A 27,111-nucleotide genomic window follows, 5' to 3' on the forward strand; every position below is an offset into this window, starting at 1 on the left:
CTTGAACTTGCAATCCTCCTGCCTCAGCCTCCTAAGTAGCCGTGATTACAAGTGTGCATTACCATGCCTGGCAGCTTTTTGGGTTTCTTAAGTCTCTCTTTCTTTTTCTTCTTCCTCCTTTTCTTCCTTTTCCTCTCTTGTTTCTTTCCTTCCATCTGTCTGTCTTTCTGCTGTGAAGTACCAACACTTTCTTGCTGCTTTTAGCAAGTGCTTCCATGTGGCAGTATTCCTGCTTCTAGGTGCTCTGCCTAACTGCTTCCAGTATGTACAATAAGCTTTGTTACTGTTGTTTCTAATAAGAACAATGCAGTTCTGGGTGAGTTCTTTGTATTTATCACACGAGCTTTAGTATCCAAGCTTCATAACAGCGTTTTTTGTTTCCTTCCTGATCTTTGATGGTATTCTTTACATGGGACCTTGACTTTTAAGTGCCTTTCATTTAACAGGGATGTGATTACTCAAGTCCAAACAGATGGGAAGAGAAGGAAGGGCCTGAGTGAGTCAGGGTGAAGCCGATGAAGAGTGACAGGTTGCCACCTAGTCCTGGTGTTGGTTTCAACAGCCACGATCTCAGCTCAGTGCAGCAAGGGCTGGCAGAGGCAGTGCCAGGCTTCTTCTCCAAGTCCTCCTGCTGAGGGCTCTGGGTGTGACTTCACCAGGGTTCCCAACTCTTTCACTGGGGAGTCCTTCACCTGTGGGTGGGTGGCCCTCACTATGGGGCTGACATTCCTTCTCTCTCTCTCTCTCTCTCTCTCTCTTTTTTTTTTTTTTTTTGGTACCAGGGATTGAACTCAGATTTTAGAAAGACTAAGAGTTTTCCAGGGGTTGTTAGTGCTTAACCACTGAGCCACATCCCCAGCTGTTTTTTATATTTTATTTAGAGACAGGGTCTCGCTGAGTTCCTTAGGGCCTTGCTAAGTTGCTGAGGCTGGGTTTGAACTCAAAATCCTCCCACCTTGGCCTCCTGAGTTGCTTGGATTACAGGCATGTGCCACCGCGACTGGCCTGACATTCCTTCTCTATGGCTCACTCCCCACTGAACCTATTTGAACGGCAGAGACTGACTGTGAGGACCTCAGAGAAGAAAAACAGGCTACTCAAAGAGAATACCAGATGTAAAAGGGGGATCTCACCTGATAGAATCTTTGATACATTGTGGATACCAGAAAACTTCAGCCAGCACTAGGCTCTTCCAGAACAATGAAGACTCACCTCAAGAAGACAGCCTTCAAGTGTAGTGAATACAGAAGTGCTTTCAATGACAGCTTTATCTTTAGTACTGGAGAACCAACCACAGGGATTTAAACAATCAGAGAATTTAATTTGGGAGAAGTCATATGGGTATGATGCAAATGACAATAATTCTGGCCCAGACTCATACATACCACTAGGACAACAGCCTCAGATTTTAGAAAGACTAAGAGTTTTCCAGGGGTTATTAGAAACGTTGGTTCCTGGACCTCCTACCCAGAGTGATCTGGTAGGCCTGTGCTGGGATCCAGAGTCTACATTTAGGCACTCCAGGTGATTCAATTGTAGTCAGTTCAAATTTCAACCTTTGCAAAATACTCCACCAAACATACTCCAGGGGGCATCTATGAACTTCAGAAATGTGGGGAAACCTCTCATACACCTTAAAAAAAATCACTGGACTGACTCTTGGATAACTGAGAGTCAAGGGAATTAGAGCCCCAAGAGAAGATGGGAAATGGTTGGAACATGAAGTCTTTGATTAGGCACAGTGGTGGGGCTTTGGGGATAGACTCATGATGAGTACTAGGATTTTTTTTTTTTTTTTGGTGCTGGGGATGAAACCAGGGTCTCATGCAGGTAAGGCAAGCACTCTACCTCTAGGTTACAGTCCCAGCCCTGGTATTGGCCTTCGTATACTGCCAGTTTCTGAGTTGAGCAGAGCCCTGGTTTTATCTTATGTAAAATGGGAATAGTGGGATCCCAACCTCACGGGCAGGGAGGACTAAGGTCATGCCGTGAGGCCCTTAGCATGACGCTGCACCTGGAACAAATACTCACTAAATGACAGCCATATTGTTTATTGTTGTCACTTGCTATTTCCTGACACTTCCCAGAACCATGCAGATTCCAAAGAACTGATCAGATAGTATTTGGTGACAGATGTGTGACTGTTTTAACAAGATCAGTGAGGACAGGGCCTGAATCTTGATCAGCACTTGGTAGATGCCCAGTGAACATTAATTCAAGACAATATTTTGATGACCTAGTCTAATCCCCTCATTTTATGTATATATGTATGTATGTACTTATTTATTTATTTTTGGGTATGGGGATTGAACTCAGGGGTGTTCGACCACTGAGCCACATCCCCAGCCCTATTTTGTATTTTATTTAGAGACAGGATCTCAATGAGTTGCTTAGCACCTTACTTTTGCTGAGGCTGGCTTTGAACTTGCAATCCTCCTGCCTCAGACTCCTGAGCCACTGGGATTACAGGGGTGCCACAGTGCCTGGTTAATCCCCTTATTTTAAAGATGTCAAAAGTGAGGGTCAAAGAGGTTATCTGACTTGGCTAAGGTCACATGACCACTTGGGAAAAGAAGTATCTAGTGTTGAATTCACACAGAACTTGATGTTTAAGGTGAGTCATTGAAGAGTGGCTAAGAGTACAGGCTATGGACAATCAGGTTCCCCTCCCAGCTTGGGCATTTTCCAGCTGTGAGTCCCTGGGGAAATTTCTTAATTTTTCTGAGCTTCCAATTGATGTGCAGACAGTGGAGGTAATAACAGTAGCTGCTTCACAAGGTCATGGCAAAGATGAAATATGTGATGTGCACTGGAGAGCTGCTCTCTTCATTCCTATGTGGCCTTCAGGGCGCAGTTTCGGGTGCACTGGTATGTACAGGTGGAGGACAGGCCAAGAGAACATCTTGGGCTCTGCCAGGTCTCACCACCTGGATTACCCATGGCTTTGGGCCTGAGACCAAGCTCAGGATGGTTGCAGCAGGAGGGAATGGATCCCCTTTCCTCAGGGTGTTCCCGTTTCAAGGACCCTCCCATGCCAGGCGAGGGACAACATTCTTCAGTTGGAGGGGCAGAAATACGATCCAGGAACTATGTGCTTGCCATCCCCAGTCAGGAAGAGTCATTCACCAGTTCCTAACCTGCCCCTCCCATCTTTACTACTAGTCCAGGTCATCTGTCCTTTCTGGGGGCAGAGTGGGGGCATCAGGAAGTGATGGCCTTTATGTCTAAACTTTATTTAGTACCATAACAAATTTCATTCTTCTTATTTGGTTTAGTTTAATATTAGAGAGGTATGGTGAATTCCAAGGATAAAGAAACCACCACCAACAACAAACCAAGAAGAAATGAACTAATCATTGTTCATAAATTTTCGATCTTTTAGGTGGGACAGGCACAGAAAACCTAGGGGATACTTATTCTCTAGGTTGCAAAAAAGTTTCTCAATTAAGATTAGAACCTATTTAAAAATACATGTAAGATTAAACTAAAGAATGCTTATTGTTTTGGTGAGTAAGACTAAATTTCTCTTTGCTCCTCTACCCTCCCTACCACAATAAAATAAAAGTAAGATGTTATGAGGCCCTAAGCAACTTACCAGGACCCTGTCACAAAATGAAAAAAACAGGCTGGGGATATGGTTCATGGCTCAGCACTGCTGAGTTCAATCCTTAGTACCACCCTTCCCCAAGAAAAAGATGTTATACAGCAGAAATTTAGACCCAAGTTAAAAGCACTGTCACTGGCTCCCAGGACATTCTCCCTGGTCCAGCCAGTAAGGGTGATCACAAAGCAGCTCAGAGCTATTTAAACATCTTGAAGGTTATGAGTCTAATTTCCATGACAAAAGAGCCAGTAATATAATTAAACTTCTGCCAACCACAGGTTGGGCTCATACAGGTTGGCATCAGAGCTAGGCACTTTGACATGTGACCTCATGCCTGTGCACCTTTCAGACTCTGCAATTGACAAAAATGCCTGGTGCAGTTTAGATGCTACAACTTCATTAAATTCAAAGCAGGAGGGAGAAATGCCATTTCCCTCTCCCCCACCTTATTGTTTGAGAAGCATCTTTATAGAGATGATAGCGACAACTCCATCCTTCTCTGTTTTCAGTCAGAGGAAATGCAGCTGGCCCAATTTTAGAATGGAAAATAAGAAGAGTTGTTGGATTGTGGTTTTATGAAGGGCCTACAATTTTTCTTTGAGTTTACTCAGATTTCCTTTCTTATTGCCATGCAGCAAAATAACCCAATTTCCATCTCAATAAAGGCTCCTGTTTGGAGAGAGAACCAGTGTGTTACTTTGAAAAAATTTGATCATGATTTTAAAGATAATTTTCTGTATACTATATTTTGTTTTACTTATTTTTTTGAGAAAAAAGAAAAAGGTTTATTGCTTTGCTAGCAAAGGAGAAATATAGGAGACTCCTGTCCTAGAGGCTGTCATTCTGCCCATTAGCAGGAACAGGGGGTATTTAAAGAGGTGACTCAAAGACTACATTCCATGTGTTCTCTGTCTGGGGTTGTAATTCACTTGTTAATTTGGGGGATAATCAATTCTGAGATCTTCTCTGGTACCATCCCCTTGATTACTTCATTCCCATGGTAGGTATATACTCAAGGAGAGATAAATCTGCCTAGGATGGGGAAGAAAGGTAATCCTGTTTCCCCTGAGATTAGGGAGGGGGAGAGATTAAGGAGCAGGGAAAGAGGAAGAGAAAGAAACATGTTCATTTAAAAATAAGTTGCAGGGCTGGGGTTGTGGCTCAGTGGTAGAGTGTTTGCCTGGCCTGTGTGAGGCACTGGGTTTGATCCTCAGCACCACATTAAAAAAATGAATAAATAAAATAAAGGTATTATGTCTATCTACACTAAAAAACATATTAAATTAAAAAATGAGTTACAGTGGCAGAGCAGCAAGGGTTATATTCAAAGCATAAAGTGGACCACTGTTACATTTCCCCATTGTCAATTGCTACATTCCATTTCTATGGAAAAATGGGAGACATCTCCAAACTGCTTCTTGACGAAAGGGAGTGAAGTTGGGGGAAGTAACCCAAAGTCCTTGTTCTCTATCAGGTGGGGTATGGACAGTTAAGGGCATTTAGCATCAAAGTGCATACTGTATTTTAACAAGCTGGCACAATAATAGCGTCTGATCCTTTAGAACTGTGTGTGTGTGTGTGTGTGTGTGTGTGTGTGAAAGAGAGAGAGAGAGAGAGAGAGAGAGAGAGAGAGAGAGAGAGAGAGAGAGAGAAAGTCGTCCTGGACTGGAAGCAGCATGTCTATCAGAAGTGAACTCAATGTATGGATGGGGAAGAAGAGGAATCTTTCCTGTGACCTTCGAACCCTGCAGGCTCTTCCAGAGAGACTTTCCTCCAGGCTGCTCCAAGCTCTGTACCTCAGTCTCTTAATCCAAGAATGTTGCGTGTTTCCCTGAGCCTGTGAGAGCTTCCTTCCTCTGCCACCTAGGTCTGCCCTCTTCAGCTCTCTACTGAGTTCTGATTTCCTCAGGGAAATTTTGTTCTCTTGACCACGCCCATCCCCCCATCTCACATGGTAGCATGGAGGATCTCCCATGGCATGTCACTTGGTGAGGTTTTATACTTATGCATTTCTGCATCAATGTCAGTTTCAGTGACTTGAGCATGAGCTCCACAAGGGCAGGACCCATGCCAGCTTGTGCCGGTGCCTGACACAGTCGATGCTGAAATGTTACTGAAATGAATGAATTCTTGGAGCAAACATATTTTTTTCTTCCTGTGTTGATAAAGTCTAGCAGCTAGTGAATGTGATTTACCCCGTCAAAAGTAGGCAACAAAAAGTCAGGTTGAAAGGGGAAGCAGGCTTGGCACAGTGGCACATGCCTCTAATCCCAGCATCTTGAAAGGCTGAGGCAGGAGGATCGCAAGTTTGAAGCCAGCCTCAACAACTTAGTGAGGCCCTTAGCAACTTAGCAAGACCCTATTTCTAAATCAAATATAAAAAGAGCTGGGGATATGGCTCAGTGGTTAAGTGTCCTTGGGTTCAATACCTGGTACGTTAAAAAAAAGAAGGGTGGGGGAGCCAAAGCCCAGACTTCTCACTGGGTTGAGTTCCCCAAAGACTCCACGTTGCTGAACTTGAATCCCTCCATTGGGAATGGCTGCCAATTGAGTGATGTGTATTTTGTTATTGATGAATTTTAATTCTAACATATAAACTGAAGAATAATGATAATTAACAGATATTGACCAACCCAATTTACCCGTTTATATCCTGTTCCCCCATTTCCTAGCTATGTACATTTGGGACACTGATAAATTGTCCCTGCCTCATGTATTTCATGTATGTCCTTGGTAACCTGTGAATGTGTTACCAAGGGAATGGGCCTTGATACTCATAAAAGTGCTTAGTATGGTGTCAGACACCTGGTAGGTGCTCAAGAAATGTTATATTGTCATATTACTCTTCGTTTCTGTTATAAGGCATACTCTAAGAGATTTGTGCGTGTTGTTTATACTTATTTATTTGTACGCCAAGGTGAGACAGCCCGTTTTACAGGTGTGGGACCTAAGGACTGCAGAACAGGAGGGGCAGTTTTGATGTCTCCTCCAGTTTCCCTCCACAATGCTGCTTCTGTCAGCGTCCAACTCAGGGTTCACTCTGCGGAGGCCACCAGCTCCACAGGTGAGGCAGGTAGAATCGCCCCTTCTCCTTGTTGGTTCAGAAATCTCTTCTTCCCTGGTCCTTCTCTTCCAAGCTGCTGCAAAGCTACTCAGCTGGGAACATGGGGATGTCTCACTTCCTTCCTCTGAATGTATAAGCACTCTTCTCCATATCCAAGGGAAGGCCAGAATGTTGGAGGGGACAAAACTGGTTGGACCCCCATTGTTTATCACCCAAACAAATACTTCCTGTTGTCCCAGTGTGGATGGGGAAGATCATGGTGCACGCAGGAGGGAAAAGAGTCCAGGAGTAGCAGCAAAGCAGCCCAGCTGCACAGCCAGGGCCTGGTGCTCTGTGCTTCCCAGGAGTTAAATATAGCCCCTGTGAGAGGGAGGGCAAGGGGTGGTGAGGTCACCTTGGAAGGCTTTTGTGTGTGTTAATGAGAGCTATGGCAGGAAACTGAATATCCTTTAATACTGAAAAGAATAGTAGGGGTTTGACTCCCCAGGATAGAAACAGAAACATTCAGGAGGAACAGAGGTGGGAACAACTCAGGTTCTAGCTCCTCCCCTGACTAGTGTGTAACTGAGTCAGTTACTTAACCTCTCTGACTATCGTCATCTTCTTCATGAGAAGAAGTTTAGAAAACCTCTGTGTGAGGAGACATGAGGAATGGCTGGGAAGGACCTGTACATCCAGGGCTTATTATTAGGGGTGGCAGACTGGCACAATTCTCTCACCTCATGTTATTTCAGGTCAGGGAGGTCACAGGTGAATGGGAAAGCAGGTCATGGGGTATTTCTGGTGACTCTTTCCCCAGAAGCCAGGATAGGGCGACAGGCTCGGGAACTCATGCATCTTCACTGCCCTTCCGAGCAGCGGCTCTGCCCCTGCTCCTGTCACCCACCAGGAGGCTCTCCCTTGGGGCACCTCATTTCTAGCTCTGGGCCACCAGGGAAGCCCAGCCTCCTCTCATCAAGCCACTTCCAGACCACACAGGAGGAGGTGGGGGTTAGCCACCGAGGAAATAACTTTTGGCTGTGGGACTGGGATCTCCCAGAATTGTTCCTTTGTCTGCGGATTCCTCCCTGTTTAGCTCACAAAGGAAATGGTTCCAGGAGGAAGTGGAAAACTGTGACACACTGGCTCAGCGACCCCTGCAAGATGGTAGCTGCTTCCGTTTGGGCAGTCTGCACCATCTCCTTCACCAAGCCTGGGGAAACAGCAGCATCCCAGGAGTGATCTGGGATACCTGATAATAAAAGGTAGTAACTGCAAGCTCCTAAGTGATGATCCAGATGTTGTGCTAAGCATTTTGCATGAATTACCTCATTTAATATTTTCATAATGATCCCACAAGATACCTTCTGTTTTTACCCGCTGTTTTATACATGAACCAAGTGAAGTTCAGAGAGGCAGCCATTTGAATAAAGGCACACAGCAAGAAGATTGAGATTCAAACCTAGACCTAACTCTGGAGCTTCAGCTTCCAATTGCTGCAATATAATGCCCTCTAGCCTTCTTTATTGAACACTCCCTACGTGAAGACACTGTGCTTAGCATTTTCATGTCTTTTTAAAATTAGCTGGGTATGGTGGGACACACCTGTAATCCCAGTGACTCAGGAGGCTGAAGCAGGAGGATTACAAGTTCAAGGCCAACTTCATCAACTTAGTGAGGCCCTGTCTCGAAATAAAAAATAAAAATTAAAAGTGTTGGGGATGTGGCTCAATGGTTAAAGCCTTCTGGGTTCAATTCCCAGTACAAAACAAACAAACAAAAAAAAAAACAAAACAACAACAACAACAAAAAATCCCCCCAAACACTCCCCCTGCAAAAAAAAAAAAAAAAAAAAAACTAAGTAAAAAGAAGGCCTCAAGTGGACCAAACTTGGACTTATCCCAATCTTTACTTCACAAGAAACACGCATCACTGACCCGTGCACACTTTACTTTTATTTAGTTGTTATTTATGTAATCAGTTAGTTTTGATAATGTAATAGGCAACCACCAACCTACCATCCCCAGCAAAAGCCAGGATCTTGGCAGCATCTTCCATCTACCTGTGTGACCCGCCCTGTGCCTCCCCTGCCCAACCCAGCCACCACCTGCACATGGAGCTCATCAGGCCCTGCTTCCCTCATATGTAGTTTTGTTGCAACTGCTGTTTTCCTGAAAATATGCTGTTAAATACACACTTAAACATTTTAGTTGTTGTCTCCAAAAAAATGGCAATGCTATAGGTAATGTTCTGTGACTTTTTCTTTAAATATTATGCTGCAAAGATTGATTCATATTGCTGCCTGTCCCTGAGTTCATTCCTTCAGACTGTTGGATGCTACTCTATTGAGAGAACATTCTCGGTGTCTAACACTGTGTGTCTATGCCCTCACTTACTCTTTGCAACAGCCCTGTATGGAAGGAAGTCTTCTTTTCCCTGTTACTGACAGGAAACTGAGGCCCAGAGAGGTTAACTCTGATGCTGCTTCTTTTTTTGCAGTGCTGGGAATTGAACCCAGGGCTTTGTGCATACTAGGAAATGCTCTGCCACTGTGTTATATTCCCAGCCCCTCAGAGAGGTTAACTGTGGAGGCCATAGTTGCCTGGGTCAGAATATTTCTGGCCTCCATTGTGTGTGGTGCTTTGGTGTAGTGGAGAAACATGGGCACTGGAGCCAGAATCCAGGGGCTCCAGCCCTGGCCATGTGCTAACTGACCATGTGACAGTGTGGAGGTTGCTTCATGTCTGGGACCCTCAGCTTCCTCAGCATCAAAGTGGGTGATTGGAACTACACTGCCTACCTCCAAGCTTATTGAGACCCAAGTCTGCCCATGCCAGGTGATGTGCGAGCACTCTGCAGTTTGGTAAATCATCAACTGTGATTAACAGTAATTGCACCACTGCCTGTAATCCTCCAGCCTCCACTCCCAGCCAAACAACAGAAACTGGGACTCAAGGATGAGACTGACCAGTACCCCACCCAGAAGGGTGCAGGATTAGGTGACAGTCAGCTCACACAAGCCCTAGTGTGAAGGAACCAGGAAAGAAGATGCCTGAGGGTGCGCTCATGGGAACCTAGTATGAATCTAGCTTTGTTCTGTTCAGTAGTCTTTAAAAATGTTATTATTATTTAGTATTTCTGACCTCATTTTCACTTGTTTTTGAGACACCATCCCTGTGTGCTTGTTCATGGTGTTTCCTCTGAATGACTTATTCTCCAACTCTCACCTCCTAGTACCTGTATGACTTTAGGCAAGTTACTTAACTTCTCTATGTCTGTATCCTCACCTGCAAAATGAAGATGATATTAACAATGTCATGAAGTACGGTATGTGCTTAGAACAGTTCCTCACGCAAACCAAGCTATTATGATTATCTAAAATCTCCCCCACTCTCCACGTAGCACCCATTCATCCCCTGAGAGTTGGTTTAAATGCTACTTCCTCCAGGAGGTCCATCCTGGCTCCCTGAATAGGCAAGGTCACCCTGTTGAAGACCTCAGAGGTGGTGACTCACTTCTTCATTAAGCAGTGAGGTCAGGAGGGCAGGGGCAGTGCCTGACTTAGCGTGTACCACTGTGGCCCAGTGCCCAGCAGAGTAGTGGGTACACAGCAGGTGCACTGGGAACAAACTAGCCACCAACCTTGGGTTCAGAGGAAGGGCCATAGACTAGGGAGTGCCTGTGAGTCCTGCTTATGACAACTGTCTCTGAGAGCAGAAAGGCCCTTATGTATGGGGGCAGGGAAAGGAAGGTGGAGCAGATTTGCTCCCTGGAGCATGGGGCAGGGGTAGCGGGTAGCTCCAGGACCACAGTATTTGGTTCTCTGTGTGGAACTTCCTAGTCATCTGAACAAGGAAGAGAAGTAGATGTCCTAAGAGGGACTGAGCTGGGGGGACAGGCCCTGGCTGGGCGGGAAGGCTGGTAATGTCAGTAGCGTGGGTAATTGGTAAGCCGAGAACAGGGGTGAGCAACACTCCAAATCAAACCTTGGAATTGCCTCCCACTGCCCAGTGACTCCAGGTAGGTGATACCACCTGACCAAATCTCAGTTTTCTCACTGTGACAGATAATAGGAGCACTTTCCTCAGAAGGACGTGAGCAGAAAGGGAGAGTGTTCTGCACTGGGCCAGGTACATGTCAATCTCATTGTAAAGGTTTGTTACTATTGGTTGTTGCTGTGATTAGTGAACACCAGGGGTTGGGCCAGGTGTTCTAGGAGGGGTATGAAGGGTTGAGTTGACTGGCCACCGTGACTGTTCACCTAGTTTGGAAGGCTTCCCTTCCTTCCCACTTCCTGTGAAGCCTCTCAGTGCTAGCCCTGGATTTGGTTTTGGGCCAGGCCCTCAGGAATCCACCCCATGGGGCTGCCTAGGGCGGTTGTTGGGAGACTTCTGAGGTTGGTTCTTGCATCTACAGTTGGGTTTGTGGGGTTCCAGAAAAAGTTGATCATGGGAAGGGAGGTCTTGAGTTCTGAAGTGCACAAGATGACTGTCTCCTCTGCTTCAGCATTCGACTAACAATTCTGTAGGATGAACTCTATTTGGCTTTTCCTTTCTCTTTCTTCCTCGCCCCTCCTTTAGATGGGTTTTTTTTGTTCTATTGCTGGTCTTGAACTCTTGGGCTCAAGGATCCTCCCTCCTCAGCCTCCTGAGTAGCTGCGACTGCAAGTGTTTGCCATAGTGCCTGGCTGATTAGCTCTGTTTGAAAATGGAGAGTTTAAACCTTTATGTGGCTTTGCTCTTCAACATCAAGGTGAGCTAATCTTAGTCTAAGTATCTGCGTCAGCTCTTAACTGGCCACTTCTGTCCAGCCCCCCACCTCACCCCCTTTGCATTCTGATGTGAGCTCACTGCTGGCTTTAACAATTGCCCCAAACTGCAGCACATCATAATCTCTTCCTGCTCACAGTTGATCAACAACTACCTGGGGCCCGGATGTCAGCTTTCCTTTGTGACACTGATGACGAAAGATGCTCACGTGTTCCACACACATCCTCATTCCCACTCCCTCTGTCATTCCATCCCTTCCCAGGGCATGCAAGAAGCGAAAGTAAGAATGCTGCCCAGATAACTTGGATTCCTCTCCAATTTATTAAGAAAGACAATGGCTCACAAACTTGTATTTCAAGCATTCACTTTTTAAAAAAATTGAACCCTTCTGAGAGCTTTCCCTGCCCAAATCTAATCATCTCTCATTGGTAGATAGAGATTGTTATCTCCATTTGTTGTTAATTTAACTAAGACTCAGAGGGTTAAGTGAAGAGTAGAAGGAGCAGCACCAGGATTCCCCCCCATCCCACTGCAACCGGACACTGCAGCTGAGGCACTGGGTTCTGGCCTTATCTGCCTCTATTATTAGGTACTGAACACAAGCAGGCCAGCCTCTAAGGTCAGGGACACACCCAGTTAGGGACCTGGAGAATAGGCCCCACTCTGGAAGGACCTGGAGGTCTCATTTTCCATCTGTCCTTGGTGCTCCAGGCCCACTGCCCCGTTTTGCTGCTCTGAGCACCCTCTGGGCTTTTCTTCTGTCCTCTCCCCACTTTTTCTACCTGGAAGGCCATCCCATAGTGTTCCTGAGGTTCTTGGCTAAAAGTGACCTTGAGTCTTCTGGTTCTTTACATATTCTCTTTGTTGGACACTGACCAGATCTGACCTCAAGTCACAGGCATTGGTGACCAAGTCTCACTTTCTCTGCTACACTGGGTGATGCCGGGGTGCAGGGACCCTGTGACCTCTCAGAGCTGCAACTGATTGCTGGTCGGAGGTGAGGAAAAGCCATCAGTCTCCCTGGCTTCCTGGCACAGTACCAGAAGATCAGTTTTCTTTTTGGTTCAAGTGGAGCTAAAAAAAAATTCCCCTTGGTTTCATATCAGCAGGATCTGCTCTCAGCACACCCTTCAACAAGAATGGGCAGGAAAGGTAAATATTTATTCTACAAATGAATAAATCTGATTCCATCTTCAAAAGAAAGCTTTGGTATAAATTATCATAATTTCTCCATTCTAAGACGCCACTGATTTGAAGATGTTTTTATCTATTGAACAACATCTTTTTTTTTTTTTAAAGAAAAAGCAGATAAATATGTCAATTGTAAGATATGTTCTGAGTTATTAGTAAAACTTGTCTTTGTATCAATGAAATAAAAACATATGTGGTCAATTTTGATTTTAATTTTCTTCTTGTGGGCTCTGGTGTTCTTAGAAAAAAGGTTCCCAAACCTTCACCCAGCCACAGTGACATATGGGTAGGTAATGTGTCCTGGCCAAGTTAGCCCTGAACCCCTCTCTGCTGGGTCAGCAAGGGCACTTCATGGTCACTGATGGCTGCCCCAGGCCTTGCGAAGTCAACAGACAGGCTTCTCTCCCAGCTGAGATGTGCTCTGCTGATAGACCACGTTAGGGGTTCCGTGGAACACCAACTGAGGGGGGGGGGTCCGCCAAGGGACCTTAGGTGAGATGATGCTGCCCCTTGGGCCTCAATTTCTCCAGTTGTAAAATTAGGGGCACAGAGTGAGATGAGTGGATTTCAAGTGCTCTTTTGCGGAAACCTGTGGGGTGTACAGAACTTCCCTTGGGATTGCCAGGAGGAGAAGGGATGGGGTGTGACGGGCTCAGTGCTCACGTGCCCACCTCACCCAGAGCAGTTTGTTTGCAAAAGGATTCTAAGGCTAAAAGTAATTTGAAAAACACAACTAAATGGCATTCTGGAGTCCTTCCAACACTACTGTCGAACACACTCTTGTGTGGTGAAGGCCAGTGCTTCCTTTCTCTCTGGAAACGCACTCAGAATCCCTCCTTCTGCTGTGCTCCAGGCAAGTGCTTCTGATCTTCCACAACTTAATCCAGGGGCTGGCAAACCATTTTTTTGGTAAAGGTTCTGACAGTCATATTTTAGGCTTTGTGGTCCACATATGGCCTCTGTTTCAACCACCCAACTCTGTTCTTAGAGTGAGAAGATAGCCACAGACATACATAATGAATGGGCATGGCTACGTGCCAATAAAACTTTCTTTACCAAAGCAGGTGGTGGGGGGATTTGGCCCATGGGCCGAGGTCCTAAGATTCCTGCATTAGGATACTTCGACCTGACAGGTGAAGAAACTGAACCCCGAGTAGGGGATTCAAGGAGTTAGGCTGGAACCCCAGTCTGCCCACATGGAGATGGCTTCCTCCACCCCACCCTGCTCACCTAGCAGTGACTCTTGCCCTAAATTGAGCTGCGGGTATCCAGGAACTACACGGTCGAGGGGACGGTGCCTGGACAAGACACATGCTCCACTTTTCTCTCTCAGGAGATCAGTTTTCCCCTGGGTTCTTAGAGGGCTATAAAAAGCCCCCGGCTCGCCTTCTGCGAGGCATGCTGTTGGTAAATTCCCCAGGATGGAATGACTGCAATGTGGTGCCACATTCTGTCCCTGCCACAGCCTGACAGCTGAGCCAGGAAGAATCACGCCTGGCCAACTCTGCACCTTCACCACCCACTTTGGGCGTGACTGGGATTCCCCAAATGGAATTTTAGGTGGAGGACAAGACCTGCTTGGGCCCTCTGGGGTCAGTTTCTTCATCAATTCCAGGAGCATGAAAGATTCTTGAATTCTAAACTCCAGAACTCCAATGGCCACAGTGGCTGCTTGGCAGGACCCTTCTACGGATGGAGGGTGTTTCCTGGAATGGTTATGATTCCCTTCCCCGCGTCTCAGCATCCTTCCTGTCCCCACATTGAAATTTTTATTTAGTTCTGTAGCTTATCTAGCAAGTCATATTATAACTAACCTGATGGGGTGATCAGGGAGAGGAGGCTTCAAGATTCATGGAGAAGCAGTGGACAACAACAGAGGTAGACAGGACTGGGTAAATAAATGGACTTATCTATGACTCGATTTCTTAATCTGTAAAAGGGAATAATGACAGTATCTACTTGGGGATTTGTGTCATGGTGAATGCTCAGTGTAAGTAGCATTTTTCTTTTTGTATCTGAAATTGAATCCAGGCATATTTTAACCCCTAAGCCATATTCCCAGCCCTTTTCTCTCTCTTTTTTTTTTTTTAAATTTATTTTTACAGACTGCATTTTGATTCATTGTACACAAATAGGGTACATCATTTCGTTTCTACGGTTGTGCACGATGTGGATTCACACCATTCATATAATCACACATGTACATAGGGTAATGACGTCCGCTCCAGCACTTTTCAATATTTTATTTAAAGACAGCATGTTGCTGAGGTGCTTAGGGCCTTGATAAGTTGTCGAGGCTGGTTTTGAACTTGCGATCCTCCTGCCTCAGCCTCCCAATCCCCTGGGACTATAGGCATGTGCCACTATGTCTGGGTTGTAAGTAGCATTTGACTATAAATGTTAAGCATTTACTGTATGTTAGACACTGGAGATATGATGCAGAAGACAGTCTTAAACATCCGGATTCACATATACAGCGAGGAAACATTTCGATAAGTACATCCAAATCTAAAAGCCCAGACTGAGGAGGGGGCTGGTAACCCAGAGCCTAGGGGGAAGTAGAAGTAGGGATGTGGCAGGAAGCTACCACGGGGAAGTGATGCTGAGCTGGCCTCTCCCAGGAAGGGGAATACGCCATCATCTTTTGGAACTCAGTTTTTGCATCTGTCCAGTGGGGAGACTGTCTCTATTGTCCATTTCACAGGGACATTGCCAGGGTGGAGAGAAATGACAGAGGAGAAACTCAGGGCTGAAAGAGTCTCCAGAAAAAAAAAAAAAAAAAAAAAAAGGACTGCAGTGGCCAATTCTGATGATTCCCCCCATCCCAGGAGTTCCTTCTTGCCCACAGCAACCCCCCAGTAAATGGCTGCTGATAATGTGTGTGATTACCATGGACAGAGGTGGCCCAGCTTCTGCAGGAAATCCTCAACATCCCTGAGGCTAGGCTGAAGAGCATACCACTGAGGAATGTCAAAATGCCTCTCAAAGTTACAGGCTCTATAAAAGTGTTACGTGAATGGCCAAATCAGGGCTAGGAGTGGGATTTTGGTTTCCATGTTCAGACCCATTTCCACTGTGGCACTTGTGTTGGGATATTTACTGGGGGTCAGAGTTCACACAACCTGGGAGTCCACGGCCGAGGCTAGGGGGTAGGTAAGGAAGGAGAAGCTTGAGGGAAACACAATGCATCTCTGCAGGTCCATTCTGCACAAAAAAATTTTGGGGGGTAATGTAAGGGGAGTTTTAATATAAAGGGCTGTAATAAAAAAAATTTGCATGGCTTCTTAAAGTTAAAACAAAACATTTCAAGCTTTCAGAGAGGTTGCTTTGAGTAACAGACCCAGATTTTAGAGTCCTGTTTAGATGAAAGCGTGAAAGGAGGAACTAGAATAGGCAACAGGGGATTCTGGAAGTGTGTGAGCTGGGTTAAGGGTCGTGGTAAAAGTAGTGCATAAGGACAGAAGGCTGTCACCCTGGGGGAACAACAGAATCACCTGAGGCTTTGCAAACAAAGACAGATTCCTAAATCTCAATCCAGACCCATTGATCAGATCTTCGGTAGGTTCCTCAGGGCATGATTCTGAGGCCAGTTGGATTTGAGAACCACATCTTTAGACAAATAGGGAGTGGTCCCTAAGGCAGGCTGGAGAAGGCAGGAGTGGAAACAGGAAGCTCTTGTAGGAGGCAACAGGATATAGGAAGTCATTCAAGATCCATCTCCCAATAATAGTCAACAGGATTTAGGGTTTGATTGTCTAAGGCAAAGGAAATGATGGCTAGTGATAAAGTCTATATTTTCTATCTGTAAAATGGAAATCATTGCAATGGAGGATCCTGGGACTGAAAATGGTAGTACTATGTGCTACCTGTGGCACTAGGTGCTGAGAAAAGGGCTACAAACCAGGCAAGAAGGGCCCCATCCTCCCAGAGCTCACATTGACAACTAATTCAGGCCCACAGTCAACAGGAATTGTGACAATGGCAACCAGTGAAGCACTGGGTGCTGTGAGCACCTGCGACATAGAGTGTAGCTTGCGAGACTGGAAAACGTGGCCTTGAGGAAGAAATGTTTGAGCAGAGAGCCAGGGTGAGCAGGGTGACCCAGGTGAAGGCACAAAGTATTCAAGGCCGGAAGGAGCAAGTCCAGTGTGAGGACAGCCCTCAGCAAGAGGCAGGCAGGGCCAAGGGAGTGGGTAAAGTGGGCAGAGAGCAGACGGTACAGGCCTGGAGGGTCACCAGAGGACTGTCACTCATATGTCACAAACAGTAACAAACAGTAAGTGACAACTGAAGGGTTGAAGCCTGATCAGATGGATAGTTTTAAATAACTAAATACTTCACGGCATTAGACTTTCTTCCTCCCAAATTGCATTTTAAACACAAATGATCACAAATCCATTAAAAACTATTACAGTCTGCATGTAAACAAAAGAGAAATGCTTGGGGGTGAAGTGCACACTCCTAGAAGTCCTGTTCCCTACTATGTGCAAAAGGTTCATGTTTATAGAAACGTCTTGATTACCAAGTGACAGGAGCCTACACGTTAATGTGGTCCCCCAGGAGCCATTCTGTGGCTTCCCTGATCCATTGCCACTCACCCCCTGCTTCATCACGTCCCTGGGCGGCTTCGAGTCTAACTTTTCATTAGCGTGCTTCTCCTAGAATGAACCCAGATCACCTCCTGCCTTCCGGGAAGTCTGTCTATTATCTTTCCTACAGGACTGCTACTTTGAAAACCGCTCTCCTATCCCACCTTCAAATTTGGTCTTGTTCACAAACACCGCCATTTCCTTCCACAGCTCCTCACACGGCTGTGTTGTTAACAGAAAAAGAGAAACAGGAAGGGTCGTCTGATGTGGTGGTGAATAAGATAAGTTCAAAATTGGGTCACTCTGAGGTTGAGCTGACCTCTGAGTGGAAATGTACGGCAGGCAGGAGGTGAGGTAGCAATGGAGCCCACTCATGGCTGATGATCGGCTGTGAGACTCACCCTCACAGGAACTTGGTTTTCCTCAGGAGTGAGAGTCAAGAGAGGGCTGAGCTGGTGGGAGACAAGGGGAGGGAAGGCCAAGAGCACCACAGAAAGTAGAATAAGAAGATAGAGACAGAGCAAGTGAGAAGGTACAGCAAGAAGGAGAAGATGGGGAATAATAGTTGGTAAGCACCGGCTGTGGGCCAGGTACTGGGTGCTCGGCAAATATCACTGAAGCCCGTCTCCCCATTTTGGGTGTCATTCCTTCTACATTATGATCTGAGGGAACCACTTAGTTCCCCATCTTGCCTTAGAGAAGGAGAAGCCCAAAGACTCTGAGCATCTGTAACAGTGGGATTGGGTGGAGAGAGGGGTAAAAAGTTTCCTGGAGGGATGGAGAGGTGGCTGTTTAACCTAGACTTATCTATCTGATTCCAAAACCCACGCAAAATAAGAGTATACCAGAAATGAGAAGAGGGGTCAACAGAGCTACAGAGAAGTCCTGGAGGCAGGATGTGGAAGAGGCAAAAGATTAGACTTTGGTCCCATGCAAGAGAGGCCATTCTGTGACCCACCCTTCTGAGGGGCTTTTAGCCCAGGGTATGATTGGAAGTGAGGCTGCAGGAGGTGAAGAGAGGGTGTGGGAAGGAAGAGGAGACTGCAAACGCCCAACATGTATTTGAGAAGTTTGGTCAGGAAAGAATGGAAGAAAGTGCTCAGGGGTGGGGGTGGTGTGTGTGTGTGTGTGTGTGTGTGTGTGTGTGTAAGGGAGGGAGGGCACATATGGCTTCGCTTTTTTGTTCAGTTCAAAGTTATTTTTTTTTTTTTTTTGTTTTGTTTTTGTTTTTAAGTGAGAAGGGTATGAGAAGCTGGGGTATGAGATGGTATCCAAAATCAGGATTGTTTTTCTGGACCAAAAATGAGAATGGAGTAATGATAGGTTCTTGGCAGAGGGTGGGGAGGGAGGAACTTACTTGGCAAGTTGCTCACCCATGTGAAAAGGGGAGTTTGAAACTGATATTTGAGGGAGAAGCGGAAAAAACCCTGACTAAAAGAGAAGCCAAACACCACAGGGGTCAATGGGGACAAGGAAATGGAAGGAAGGCCCAGTGACCAGAGGAGGCTTCTATCAGGGAAGGGAGTAAGACTAAGTCCTATGTCCTCACGGGACTCCTCACACCTACTGCAGCATGCGGTTAACATCCAAGTGCTAGCCTATGTGCATTACCTTCTTATGACATAGCTAATGAAGAAATGAAGGTCAGAGAAGTTAGAGCTGCCACAGATCATAGAGCTAGAAAATTGCAATCATAACTCAAGTCCAGATCTGTCATCTCTGAACCACTCAACTCCACTGAGCCCCCAGGCTGGCAAGGATAGCTTTATAGTCACAACAATTTACAATATATTTTGTATAGAACTGGAAGAGAGGTCTGCAAAGGTTTCCAACACAAAGAAATGATAAATGTTTAAGAAGATGAAAATGCTAATTAGCTTGAGTTGATCATTATGCATAAGATACATGTACTGAATCATCACACTGTACCCTATATAGCCACTTATTATATGACAAAAAAAATCAATGCAAAAATGACCTCATTACATATGTCTGGATGGAAAAGATAATTATAATAAGATAGGTGTTCCTTTCAAAAGGATCAGACTAATAGGAGAAGTAGGATGTGAACTTGCATGTCAGGGAGAGGACAGAAGGCTGGAGGAGCAGCCTGGTGGCGGGTTAGCTAGGATTGCTCAGCCAACATGGATGCTAAAGGGAAAATGTGGTCTTCCTAATGTGGGTCTCACAGCTGGCCCAACAGAGGCAAGACAGTCAGAATGGATTCTTCCATCATCTCTGGAATAATAAGAGTGTTATTCAATGAAAACCAGGGCATCAGACTATTTCTTGGATTGCCCATAGACAACATGATCTCCCAAAGCATATAGAACACCACAGAAGAAAGTCCTAGCTTGAAAATGAACTAACTGTGAGGTGGAAAGTCAATCACATCTCATGAGCCAGAGAGATCAGACATAATGTTGGACACAAAGGAAGCAAATTAAAAAAAAAAAAAAAAAAATCAGAGAATATTTAGACTGAAGATTTTAAAGAAAAGACGGTTGAAGGAAACCAGAAAGTTTGAAAAAGTAAAACTGTGGTTACATAACCATAGCTAGTAGGTGTGAACAGGGAGAATAAAAGAAAATGGACATGCTGGCATAAGCATCAATATTTTATTAGTCAGAAATGTCGGTTGGACAGTGATTCGATGATCAAGGTCAGAGAGGGATTTCCAAGGGACAAGCACCATGGAGGAACTCCAGGACACAAAGATGATGATGACCTATTCCCTGTCTTTGTGTTAAACACAAAACTGTCTAGCTCAGTGTTTAAAACTGAGCAGAGATTCAAAAATTATCACCCTAACTGAATCAGCCTATAGAGGAAACAAAGGACATTCTATAGAGCAGTTTGATTACACTGAGACTGATTTTTAAAAATTACAATTCTTACAACATTTATTAAGTGGATCCCTTGTCCTAGATATTGTCTGAAGCATTTTCCATGCAGTTAATATTTGTGATCCCAAGAAATAAGTATTATCAGTATCCACATTTTATCTTCATCCAAGGATAGAAAGTTGGTTAACTTGTCCTGTGAAAGGTGATGTCTATGGCCATCGAGTTTACTTGTGTGTAACCTTCACTGATGGCTGATTCTCTTTGTATGATATTAATGAAACAGGAAATCCTGCTGGGCAGAATTCCATTACATGTGCTTTCTATGTCTGTTACTGCTTCACAGAAATCCTGCTTCACTCATGGGAAGCCACACAGCCTTCAAGAAGAGAAATTCTTCCCAAGTTTGTTTCCATTCTCTAGTCACTTGACCTTGATGCTGAGCTTTTGCTATTAATTGTGAAAAATATCTGAACAGTATTGCTGAGGTGTGGTGGAGGTGCCCTGGACCTGGAGAAGTAAGATTTGGCATCTGGGCTTATTCTAGGGCCTGGGTAGGTCACCTGCCACCATCGTGGCAGTTAGCGGCAAGCTTAAAATCAAGACTTGGATGCATACAGAGCTTGGTTCAAACTCACAGGGGGAATGACTGTACAAATTGGTGTCAGGGACCTACCCCTACTGTTATGGACTGACTTGGTGCCCCTCAATTCATATGTTCAAGTCCTAACCCCCATGTGACTGTCTTTAGAGAGAGGGCCTTTAGGAAGTAATTAAGGTTAAATGAGGTCAGAAGAATGGGGCCCTAATCTGAAGTCCTGGTAGGAAAAGGAAGAGACATTAGAAAAGAGGCCACATGAGGACACGGTAAGAAGGTAGCTCTTCTGGCCAGGGAGAGGAGCCTCCTCAGAAATTACCCTTATAGCACCTAGATCTTAGACCTACAATATCTAAAATAGTGAGAAAATAAAGTTCTTTTGTCAAAGTCACCCAGTCTGTGGAATGATGCTATGGCGGTCGGAACTGACTGATGTATGGGCTGAGCCTGCTTCCCTATGAGCTGTGATTAATGATAGTATCTGCCCATAACCCCATCCCAAGGGCTGTTCTGAGAAACCATGTAAAAAGCTGAACATGAAGTCCGGCACCCAGTAAGAGTTTAGTGATTTCAGTTGTCATCACTTACATTAAAGTGTGGTTTCCTCCCCAGTACCCCGAATGTGATAGTCCTATCTAGACATGGTAGGAATGAGGTTAAAATGAGACCTCTTTTAAACATTCTCTAACAATAGGAAAAAGTGTACACCAATCTGGGAACAGGGGCACTAAGGAAGGTTCTAAAACTCATGTTCTAGCTTAAAAACATTCAGATTTTGTATTCTAATTCATAATACACTCACATTTGCCTGAATTCACTTTAATTCTTTAAAATGTTTGTAATTATTTATCCGGGCATAAAACTGATGGGAAGAATGTGAAGTTATACTCCATGTATGTATAATATGTCAAAATACATTCTACTGTCATGTACATCTAAAAAGAACAAATTTAAAATAAAAAAATCTAATTATGGCTGCCAACTGCTTGACATCTACTGTGATTAGAAAACAAAAACAAAAACAAAAACAAAAAACTGAGGATCTAGACAGATAACCTGGTCTTGTGTGCCCTAGTCACACAACCACTTTACTCAAAGGTTGAGGGAGACTTTGCAAGCCATGAAGAATGGTTCTGATGTAAGGATTCAGCAATATTCTTTTTTTAATCACCATTATGATTAGTCAACTTAAGATGCCCTATAAAGCATATCATCTTTCTTAGGTTAGTAGCCGGACCATGTGCCAGGCACAGGATCACCAGAGAGATCACAGCAGCTCTACTCCCTGCCTTCTGGAAGCTCAGTTCTGGGCAGAGGAAGGAGACAGTGGAGGACTATGGCTATACTTTTTTTTTTTTTTGGCAGTGCTAGGGTTCCAACCCAGAGCCTTGTGCACGCTGAGCTAGGGCTCCACCGCTGAGCTACTTCGCCTGTCCTGGACTCACTCTATAGAGCAAACAGCATATTGTGACAAGGGCTGGGAAAGGGAAGAAAAGCAGACTAGAAAGAAAAGGTCAGAGTCCACAAATGCTCTGAGCACCAAGGTATTTCGGGAAGTCTGGCTTCCTGGTGAGCATCTTTGGAGGCAGCCTTCTGAAGTGGTGGCGTTCATTACAAGGCATTTAAAGTCCGGATAGGCTTACGCATGGATTTTTGTACTGGGGAACAGACAGAGTGGTATTTGAGAATGGTGGTGCTCTCTGCTTCGGTGGGGACAGCAGGGCTGAGGAAAGAAGAGGTGCTGCTTCTCTTCTTTCCGGTCTTCCTCCCCAGTGGGAGGGTGAAGTAAGTTAACAGGTGAGAAATACCTTACAAATCACTGCCTTGGTTTCCACTTGCACCTCCCCCATTTCCTGCCTGCTCTTGGATGGAGGGCTAAAGGAGAAGGTGGAAGGGTATTTTGTTTGGGGGAGGGGTGGCTGGGTCCACTGTGGCCCTCTGAGCTTAGTAAGCTGCCTTTACCTGAAATAGTGCAGGGGAGGTTGTCCCCCACACCACACCTGCTCAGGCACCCGTCCTTGTCCCCAGGATCTCCTAAGTGCTTCCACCCTCCTGGTCACTCTTTCTCCCTGGGGGAATCAGCATAGTGAACAGGCAGATGGGGGAAGGGTGTAAAATTATTGTGGGGAGCGGGGGATTTTCCATTAACAACAATAATTAAAACAACAACTCTTTTCATGATGGCACATTTGCCAGTTTGCCAAGTGCTTTCACAACCTGTGTGTGATCTCTTTGGATCTCAGAGGCGCAGACAGAACTCCTACTTTTTGATTCTAGCCTTTGGCACCGCTCCATGTCCAGACAGGCCACTTTCTTTTCACTCTTTACAGGCACCCACATGCCTATTGCAATGTCTACACCTTTACTTAGGAGACTCGCTGCCCCCACCCCAACCTCTATGAATGCCTCTCCCAATGCTCTTGTTAATCCCAATTTCGGTAGTTCCTATTACTTCTATGAAACTTCCATCAAATACACTCAAGCATGCGCGCAGGCGCTCTCACCACAGCCCCTCCTTCCAAAGCCCTAGGAAGCTGCAAACTTTGTTCTCCCGGGGCTTTCTCCCTCCCCGCACAGTAGGGGCTTAGCACGTCGCGTGTTTTGGGAGTGTAATCTGTAAACCTTATTTTACTCTTCCTGCGTGGAGTGGGGTCGGAGGAGCTTCTGCCCTCAGGAATCCTGTTGGGGACTTTTATGAAGTTAGGAATTCAAGTGTATGAAAACTCCAATTCCACACACAGGAGCTGACCCAGCCCCAGGATACGAGGGGCTGACACGCACCCGGCAGCTCCAGCTGCAAAAGGCACCTGTGCACACGGTACCACGCGTCTTCCCCGCTCCTACCCGCACTCGTCGGATCGTTCCTCAGTCCCCGCCCTACCACCCACCTTTCTCCCGACCTAGAGCTCCCAGGTTCCCCCTCCCGCCACGCGCGGCGACAAGTGCGGGCGCCGCGGCTCCTCTTACCCCGGCTTCTGTCCATGGCGCCGCCGGGATCCCCCGGGCGCGGGGCCGCAGGGCACAGTGGCTCCGGCGCGGCTGGCTGCGGGCGCGCTGCTCTCTCGGGCCGGCGGGTGGCCAGCGCGCTCGGCTGGTCCCCTCCCCCAGACAGGATGCTCGCCGCGTGCCCCTGCCCCGCCCCGCCCGCCCCTCCGCGCCGCTCCCGGAATAGACTCGGAGCACGCCTTGCCCCCTGGCCGCGGGCCGGTGTCCCGTGTCCCGCACACGCCCGTGCCACGCCCTGCCTCCTGCACGCCCTTCGTGGCCCTCTCGCTGAACCTGGGGCACCCACTTCCCGGTCCACACGCTGTCGTTCGGGTGCCCGCGTGGCCCCCACAGCCTGGACCAAGGCGGTGTAGCAGTGCTTGCACACCCCTAGCGATGGGGGGCTACCTCCAGTCTCAGCCCACTCCAGCTTCGATTGCAGACTCAAACTAAAAACCCCTTTCTCCGAACTTGGCACCTATTTCCTGGCTTTGGGTTTATCTTTTCTCTTCCACACCTCTCTCCTGAACCCCTTCTAGCGCCAGATAGAGGCCAGGGGACTAGGCTGGTAGAATGGCAAACACGGTGTGGAAAAGGCATGAGATGATAATAATAATAATAAACAAGATTTTAAAAATGAAAACCACCCAGGAAAAGGAGAAAAAGATTACCAAAAGATGGGCAATGACTTGGGACAGCGCCAACTTTCAAAGTTCCTAGTGTACCAAAAAGTGAAAAAATGCCAGAACGAAGTGATAAAAAATGAGGAAATGAATAGTTTTAGCATACAAAATACAATGCAATATTAGTGTGCTTCTTTCAAGATATTTAAAGAATGTAGAAAACATATTGCTATATTCACTGTGATCCAGTAATGGGATTTAAGTTTAAAGTTATATGAAAAATGTCAACTCCTTCATCCTATTAGTGTATCGCTGTGAAAAAGGTGTAACTCATTTGTAGACAATATCAAATGCCTGAATTTAAGACCCTTCCAAAAGCAAAGTCCAAGTCCAATTGTCCACCTGGAAACCCCAACTCCCCTTCATGGGCCAGGCCATGTTGGCAGGTTTGCCTGGGTCACTATTTTGCTTAGCACATTCTGGTACCAGGAATACCTGTACAAAGGCATAGAGGTAAGAAAGAGCCCTGTAAAGAGCATCTGATACTCTCCTATACTGGGAATAGTTTCTTCATTGCTTTTCTGGGCAAATTGGAATCAATATTGATTTTGTAAGACAGCATCAGTAGTTTGTTTAGTGTATTTGTGTGAGCACTCAGAGAAAACATGGTATAGTAAGAAAACAATGACTTTGACTCTGAAAACTTGTGCATTAGCTCTTGCATGTAACTTCCAGTCTAGGATGTCTTCTTGCTCATCTGTGTTGTGGGGAAACTCAGACTGACCTCGGAGAGCTCACAGGGCAGGGCAAATGAAGTGATGATACAAACCCACTTTATAAACCATAAATAGCTATAAAAATGTGAGCCATTATTATTTTCTGAGTTGCTCTTTGTTCCTGCCCATTTTTCTAATTTGAAAAGGTCATTTTAAATTCTAAAGCGGTGAACCAAAGTCTCAAAGTCCACTGAACTTTGAAACACTTGTAAATCAGGCTATATGTTGCAGTTAAATTTCCATGCTAGCCCGCCAATTCTTTCAAAAACACATTTTAGGGCTGGGGATATAGCTCAGTTGGTAGAGTGCTTGCCTTGCAAGCACAAGGCCCTGGGTTCAATCCCCAGCACCACAAAACAAACAAACAAACAAAAAGAACACATTTCATTTGAAATAATTTAAAAACAAGAGTATGAAACATATTCTTTCTTATACTACTGCAAGAACAGATGGAGGCTTTTGTTGAGATCTTAAAAGAGAACTTTCAGAAACCTCCATGGACTTTGGAGGTTTATTCAGAGAATTGGAACAGAAAAGTCAAAAGGGCTAAGGAGAGTTTACATGTGCCCATGGAGTAACTTATGGAGTGGAATTAATTGAGCTATGGTCTGGGAAAGATATAAAGATGGGAAAACACAGTATGTGCACAGTTTTGAGAATTAATAAAAAGTTGCTGGAAAGGTATAGAGGTTCTGGTTTAGATAATTACCCATAATGTCCACTAGGTGGCAATGTTGACTAAATTGACTACAGCTTGGTTGCTGTCAGGATAAGGGAATGAGATGAATGTAGACTATTTGTGAATTAACGTACAGGAACAACTATATAATTTCTTTACTTTTCCTTGAACCATAAACTGATGGATGAACTATCTCACTGACCATCAGCTCACTTAGGTGATTTTGATTGCACTATGTGCAAGTTCCTATTGTGAGAACAGACACTAAGTAGAAATTTTTCTTGTTTTCAAGGAATCTACAATCTAGTGGAGGATATAGATATGCACAAACTACTTTTTAACACTAATTACTATGTGAAAAGTACTAGAGGAGAGTTTAAATGCTGTTGGAGTCTGTTATGGTTTGGATGTCTGAGACCATCTAAGAACGTTTAAAAGAGAAATGATTGGATTAGGAGAGCCTTAACCCAATCAGTGAGTTGATCTCCTGATGCAGATTAACTGAAGGCAGATAGGGTGTGGCTGGAGGAAGTGGATCTTTGGGGTATGCCTTTGGGGTATATATTTTGTATTTGGCTAGTGGAGTTTTCCTGTTTCCTGAATATCATGTGAGCTGCTTCCCTTTGCCACACTCTTCTGCCATGATGTTCACTCACCTCAATCCCTGAGGAATGTAGCCAGCTGTCCATGGACTGAGACCTCTGAACCCCAGAGCCCCCAAATAAACTTTTCCTCCTCCAAAATTGTTCTTGTTAGGTCTTTTAGTCACAGCAGTGAAAAAAACTGACTAAAACAGAGTCCATAAAGACTAAGCAAGAATTTCTTACGGATCATGGAGATGTTAATGGACTAGATAATTGGTCTGGTGTCAACTTAACTGTAGAGGATTTGAACATACAATGAAGAGATAACATTTTGGGGAAGGAAATCAGTGAGAGCCAAGGCATAAAGATAGGGAATGGCAGGATGTGTCTGCAAAGCAGTTTGGGTTGGCTGGATCATGGGGTATCAAATGCTAGGTGCTAAAGAAGGGGTGGGAAGAGAACTGTTGATGTCTGGTCTTCTCTTTCCCTTTCTATTTCTCTGACTGAAAAACTGGCAGTATACTTAGGATCTGCTCATATCTTTCCTTTCCTTCTTGCTCACTACACTTTTCTAGGTTTGCCTTGTGTTTGTCTAAAGAATTCTATGTGGCAAGGTCCAGCTCTGTAAGAAGATATCAAATTTTGTCCCGTGAACAATACCAGGAAGAAAGCTCTCAACTCCCTTTTGCTCCCAGTCTTATGAAAACAAATGATACTCCCCAGACTCATTCTTAGCTTATCAGGTGGAACTGGGAGACCCTGGGAAAAGAAAAATTTGGAGGCAAAGGGCTCTTTGTCCCAGGGAGAGAAACATCTCTCACCTTCTA

The 27,111-nt window shown here is 45.4% G+C and overlaps 1 protein-coding gene across 4 annotated transcripts in view; it reads right to left on the reverse strand.

The window, feature by feature from the left end:
* The window catches only part of AFAP1L1 (actin filament associated protein 1 like 1), a 62,856-nt gene extending 39,108 nt beyond the window's left edge, over positions 1 to 23,748 (reverse strand). For all 4 annotated transcript variants that reach the window (XM_079145465.1, XM_079145464.1, XM_079145463.1 and 1 more), the window contains exon 1: positions 23,605 to 23,748. In XM_079145465.1, coding sequence (XP_079001591.1) covers positions 23,605 to 23,620 — 16 coding nt within the window. In that variant the 5' untranslated portion in view covers positions 23,621 to 23,748. The remainder of the gene's footprint in view (positions 1 to 23,604) is intronic.
* Between the last annotated feature and the right edge of the window lie 3,363 nt (positions 23,749 to 27,111).

Source organism: Sciurus vulgaris (genome assembly GCF_902686455.1).
Source record: "Sciurus vulgaris genome assembly, chromosome: 6".
In the NCBI taxonomy this organism is placed as follows: Eukaryota; Metazoa; Chordata; class Mammalia; order Rodentia; family Sciuridae; genus Sciurus; species Sciurus vulgaris.